At 39.6% G+C, this 6,597-nt stretch overlaps 1 protein-coding gene and 1 long non-coding RNA gene across 2 annotated transcripts in view; one reads left to right on the forward strand and one right to left on the reverse strand.

Annotated features, from left to right (window-relative positions):
- Positions 1-6,597, reverse strand: part of LOC111722576 — a 20,418-nt gene that overhangs the window by 9,951 nt on the left and 3,870 nt on the right. The window lies entirely within an intron of this gene.
- On the forward strand, positions 961-4,694 carry LOC100951649 (olfactory receptor 2T1). The gene has a single exon (XM_023508835.1). The coding sequence runs from the start codon at positions 1,053-1,055 to the stop codon at positions 2,007-2,009; it is 957 nt and encodes a 318-aa protein (XP_023364603.1). The 5' UTR covers positions 961-1,052; the 3' UTR covers positions 2,010-4,694.

Raw genomic sequence — 6,597 nt, forward strand, 5'->3', positions numbered from 1 at the left:
AGATACATATCTTAATAGGACCCATTAATGAAAACTGGAAAAGGCAAGAGAAAAATGAGACATATTGTTAGCTGTTAGCAATCATGGCATTCTACATGGTATCAGGGAAACCTATAAAATCCAGCACCAAATATTCCAAAATTTGCAAAAAAAGAAAGAAAGTAAGCTATACATGAAAAACATAGTTTGCACTCTTAAAAAGTAGCAATCCTGATGATAATAATTTATATGACCTATTCTCAATTATGACTAATTTTCCCTACTCATGTTAATGACTGCATATAATTAAAATTACTTAGGAGACTCATGTGGTTGACACCTTTTGTATAAAGACAGTGAATGTCTGCTGTTGCTTCTTACTGTGAAGAACACAGAATGAACTGAGACTGCCTGGTCCAAGTATCCCCACTGCTGACAAAGCATGCGACCACTGACATGTTGCTCTCAAGTCTGTCATGAGTGAAAGGATTTTATAGTTCCTTACTTCCTAGGTTTGGTGTAAAGACCATTGAGTCAATAGATATAATCATTTGTTAGCATGACATTGGCACCAAGTGAACTCCCACAATGTCATCACCCTTATTCTCAATACTAAAATTGATTCAATGCTCATATTTCTAAAATATTTAGAGGAACTAAGGCAGTATACCTATACACACACACATATACATGACTATGGTGTGTTTAACTGCTGTATACCTATAACTGGTATGTAACCTTAGGTGATGCTATGTATATCGTCATAGTACAGTAGCATCTGCTGACATCATTTTGCATTGTATTTGAATAATTTAATGTATTCAAAGAATGTATTTAAAGAATTATTGATTAATAATGATCTATTTTATATAAAAACATTCTAGAAAATATAAATTTCTTGACAAATTTCCAAAGTATTAAGAACACTATTCTTAAATTTTTAATTACAACTTTTAAAAGTTGCTTTAGAAGTTTGCTTGCTTCTTAACAATTAATTTGTATGCTGTTATTCCCTGGAAAGTCATCATTTTGTCTGGAAGATTCTAGGTGGTATCATCACCATTACAGGATCAATGGAAGGGAATAGCACACCCTCTACTGACTTCACTTTTATAGGGCTGTTCAACAGAAAAGAAACATCAGGCCTTCTTTTTGCCATCATCACTGTCATCTTCTTCACCGCACTGATGGCCAATGGAGTCATGATCCTCCTGATCCAAACTGATTTGCGCCTCCACACACCCATGTACTTTCTCCTCAGCCACCTCTCCTTCATTGACATGATGTACATCTCCACCATTGTGCCCAAGATGCTGATCGATTACCTGCTGGGTCAAAGGACCATTTCCTTTGTGGGGTGCACAGCTCAACACTTTCTCTATCTCACCCTCGTCGGGGCTGAATTCTTCCTTCTGGGACTCATGGCCTATGACCGCTATGTGGCCATCTGCAACCCACTGAGATACCCTGCCCTCATGAGCCGCCGGGTCTGTTGGATGATCATAGCAGGTTCCTGGTTTGGGGGCTCTTTGGATGGCTTCCTCCTAACCCCTATCACCATGAGCTTTCCTTTCTGTAATTCCCGGGAGATTAACCATTTCTTCTGTGAGGCACCTGCAGTCCTGAAATTGGCATGTGCAGACACAGCTCTCTATGAGACAGTAATGTATGCGTGCTGTGTTTTGATGCTGCTGATTCCCTTCTCTGTGGTGATTGCTTCCTATGCCCGAATCCTGATCACAGTCCACCGCATGAGCTCAGTGGAGGGTAGGAGGAAGGCATTTGCCACCTGTTCATCTCACATGACTGTGGTGACCTTGTTCTATGGGGCTGCCATGTATACCTACATGTTACCTCACTCTTACCACACACCTTCCCAAGACAAAGTCCTCTCCATGTTTTACACCATCCTCACACCCTTGCTGAACCCCCTCATCTACAGCCTGAGAAATAAAGATGTGACTGGAGCTCTGACAAGGGCACTGGGAAGGTTGAAGGGTTCTCAAAAAGTGTCAGGAAGTGCCTTTTGAAAATCAGTTCCTTCCTATGCTGAAGGTAAATGGGAGACTCTGTGGTCATTGTGGCCATGCTGTCCTTGAGGGAATAAACAGGAAGGAATGGTTTGATATCATAGTTATATATTAGTTTTCATCCATGGTTCCTGGATCATCACTCCCATATCTCTTGGGGTGCTTTGGGCCTCAGAAAACAGAATCTCTCTGGCTTTCTCCTGCCATTTGTTCACTTGCTCCTTTTTCTTCCCAAGGCAGGTCTTGGAAACTAAAAATATTCTCTACCCTTTTCCCACTTAGGGTCATAAAGAAATTCTTTGACCTACCTTGTCTGATTATAGGTCATAGGTCCCTTATTTCAGAAGGCCCCATTTACCAGAGGAAGGAATGTTACACAGATAGGCCAAGAATAATCTCAACAGACAGGGCCTGCTGGTTTTCCCCACTCGGTCTATCATACCCTTCTTGTATAATCACATTTGTACACAGTTGCCTATTGGTCAATCATGCCTAGCTAATTAAGTCTCCATGAAAAGCCCAAGAGCATGAGATATAGAAAACTTATGAACAATTGAACTTGACACTTGCTGGAAGGTAACCAAGAACTTATTTGTGTGCCCAGGAGGGTGTCACACTCCAACTCCTTAAGAACAGAAGCTCCTGCATTTAGAACCCTTCCAGACCTAGCCCCATGTATCTTTTCATGTGACTGCTTATTTGTATCCTTGGTAATATTCTTTATAGTAAACTTGAGTCAGTGTTTCCCTGAGTTCTGTGAGCCACTCTAGCAAATTAATGAATCCCAAGGATTAATTGGATAGATGTGAAAAAATTTTAATTTTTCAATTAAATACAGGCAGTCCCTGAGTTACAAACATTCAACTTACATGTAACTCACATTTACTAATAGAGGCTATTATAGTAAGTCCCTGGCTTACAAATACCCAACTGAGGTATGACTTGTACTTATGAATGGGGGCTATTACAGGTAATAGGCAAATGTAACTGTTTTGACTTACATACAAATTCAACTTAAGAACAAACCTACAGAACTTATTTTGTTCATAAGCCAGGGAGTGTCTATACTCTGAAATGTGACTGCTTGGCAAACTGAGTATTTTAAGATGACAGTGTACACACGCCTCTTGAGATTTTCATAACCCAACATTTTTAGTGACCAATATAATGTAAATTCTGACTAGGCTCTTGTTCATATGCACTTTGTAACCTCTTGCTTCCTCCCCAATATTCCCTGTTCTCACAGCAATCATCAACTGCTGTTATATTGTCTGTTTAGCAGGAGGAGACAATTTCAGAGTCATAAGAAAAATATTTTAGTTTGCCTTGTAGAAGAAATGAATGCCTTTCAGGAAGTTAGCTGCTGATTCTGAGAAGTCTGGTTGCTCAACATGTTATCTCAGACTAAATAAACACATACTTCACTCTCAGTTCTCTGAAATTCCCTTACTTACCCACTAGCCAGCTCAACATGTTATCTCAGACTTAAGAAACACAGAATTAATTCTTAGTTCTCTGAAATTCCCTTACCCACTAGCCAAAATATCCCCACTTCATCTCTTTTGAAAGATGAATCTGATACATTTTGTTCTCCCAACTTCCTACTTTTGCTGAATTGAATATATGTTTCACTAGCTCCAGTGTCACATTTGGCTTCAGCTGCCCATTGAGTATTAGAGCCCAAATTTGGGATCTGCGAAGGAAGGCACCTCAGGTGCCAGAGAAGGTTTGTGGTGAATGTCTCAGTGAAACCAGAGTAGAAGGAGAACTTTGGCTGCTTGGCAGCCCCAACTCCTAATCCTATCTCCTGCAACTCCCATGGTGCTGCTTACCTTGCAGCTTTAGATCTATGGTTCCTTAGTTTCCAGAGATACCCTCTGCTCATGTGGCTCCCGCTCTCTAATGCCTATGCCTCTGGAACTTCTCCCCACCTGTGCAGCCCCACCTCTGCAATTTTTGCATGGTTGAAGCCTACCCCAATCCTTGTGGCTCCATCTGCATGGTTCCCATGATGTGATCTGACCCTGCAGCCCCACCCATGCAGCTCGTTCCCAAACTCCAGGCTGAAACACCAGCTCTGAGGCTTCTCCTGGGCTTGGGCCTGTGGTTCCATCCATAAGGGCCTCACTGTTGGTTACAGTGCTGCCCCCAGGACCCAAGGCTTTGCTTCTGTGGCTTCTAGTGCTCCTGCAGGGGTAGTGACTCCAGCCTTGAGATTCCAGTGCTGTGTATGGTCCCCACAGAACTGCCCTGAGGTCCAACATTCCACCAGTTATTCTCCCCAAATTGAGATCCCATTACAACTGAACCTGAGTTAAGGTTCAACCACAGCCAAGATATCCATGACCACTGCCTAGATAGCTTCACCCAGATGCCACTGTCATCTCTGCAGGGAGACTCTTCAGCATAGAAATCCCCCATAGTCTCAGCCTCCATGGAGAGGGTCTTACCCAGTCCACAACTCAAGCTTTAAAAAACTCTCTGGGGAACAACCCACCACTCCACACAAAAAATCAGGCAGCATTGACTTAAACTGTGACAATCACAGAGGAATAGGACAAAACAGAATACCTTCAATATACAGGCTGTCAGTGGACCTGTTCATCCCATTCATGGACAACATATCAGAGTAGGAAACAAAAGCACCATCTAGGGACCAACACTTGTTCTCTCTAAGCAGGAGAGTTCCCAGAAAAGAACAACAAGTGCCCTGCAAATCTACCAGCCCTGAGCTGACACAGAGGATCCAGATGAGAAGAAATAAGCAAAATAACCCTAAAAACATGAAACAGTAAGTTTCACACCAAACAGGGATCATAATGAATCTACAGTAGTGGAACTAACCAAAAGGAAATTCTCAAAACGTTAGATATGGAATTCAGAATATGGATGGTAAGTAAGATGAATAAAATTGAAGAGAAAGTTGAAAATAAACAAAAAGCTCAAAAAGTATTATAAGACATCAATTCAAAAATTACTAAAGAGCTAAACAATAGAAGAAATGACATAATAGAACTTAAAAAAAATTAAAGAATCATTTAGAGATTTTCAACATCCAGCATAAAGCTTTACTAACATGCTAAAGCAGGCAGAAGAATCTCAGAGCTTGAATACTACACTTCTAAGCTAACCTTCACATTTAAAGATGCAGAAAACAGAATAAAGAAGATTGAGCAATCATTCAGAGAAATAAGGAACTATGCAAAGCAAACTATTATGTAAATTGTAAGTATCCCTGAGGAAGAAGAAGAAAGGAGGGGGGAAGCATGGAAAAACTATTCAAGGGAATTATTGAGAAAAATGTCCTTGGAACACGTATTGACAGAGATTCAAACATCCAGATACAAGATGGTCATCAAACACCAGGAAGATTCATAGCAAATAAGACATCTCAAATACACACATAAATCCACCTTGCCAAATTCATAATAAAGAAGAAAATTCTACAAACTGCAAGACAAAAGCAACAACTAACTTACAAAGGAAAACCCATGAGGCTAATAGCAGACTACTCAGTGGATCAGCAATAATCTCAGCTTAGATAAACCTCATTGACTACAATACTGCAACTGCACAAACCTAGAGACTACTCAGTGGAGATCTTATAAGCCAGAAGGAATTGAGACCCTTCTTTAGTATTTTTAAACATAACAAGGACCAGCCAAGAATCTTGTGTCCTGTGAAACTAAGTTTTGTAAACAAAAGAGAAAAAAAGAATTTCCATACAACCAAATACTGAGAAAATTTGTCAAGGCTATATTTGCCCTTCAGGAAATACTCAGAACCGTATTATACATGAATCAATCAGCACAATAGACACTAGTATAAAATCACCCAAAGAAACTTAAACTCACAACTCCCATGAAACAATGGCACAAGAGGGAAGTAAAGCAATAAAGTAATACCCAACATCATAAAAAGAATGGTCACATAAATTATTCTATCACTCAACATTAACAGTCTGAATGCTCCACTCATAAGACATAGGCTAACTGGATAAAGGAAAAAAACACAACAAACATATCTGCTGTCTCCATTAAGCACATATAAACCACAAAGACTCAAACAAATTCAAGGTGAAGGGATAAAAAAGAATATTCCATGCAAATGGAAACAAAAGGAGAGGTGTAGTTATTCTATCAGATAAAATTGACTCTAAATCAAAAAGGGAAAAGAAAAAGGTGCTCATTTGTTAATGGTAGAGGGTTCAATTCAACCACAAGATATAACAATACTAAATGTATATGCACCTAACATAGGATCTCTCAGACTGATACAGAAAATTCTACCAGATCTAAGCAAAAAAATAAATAGTAGCAATGTAATTGCTGGTGTCTTCAATAGAGCTGGAAATAAGGAAACACTGGATTAAAGCAGAAAATAAGTAAACACCGGATTTAAATATACCCTAGAATAAATGAAACTAACATATATTTACAGAACATTCTACTTAAAAACTACTAACTAACCATTCTTCTCATCAGAACATGGGGCATTCTCCATGGCTGATTATATCTGAGGCCACAAAAAATGTCTCAACAAATTCAAATGCTTCAAAATGGCCCTATTTTACAAATTCTATGGAAGG

The sequence above is a fragment of the Otolemur garnettii genome, unplaced genomic scaffold (genome assembly GCF_000181295.1).
Source record: "Otolemur garnettii isolate 467f Iridium unplaced genomic scaffold, OtoGar3 scaffold00279, whole genome shotgun sequence".
Classification (NCBI taxonomy): Eukaryota; Metazoa; Chordata; class Mammalia; order Primates; family Galagidae; genus Otolemur; species Otolemur garnettii.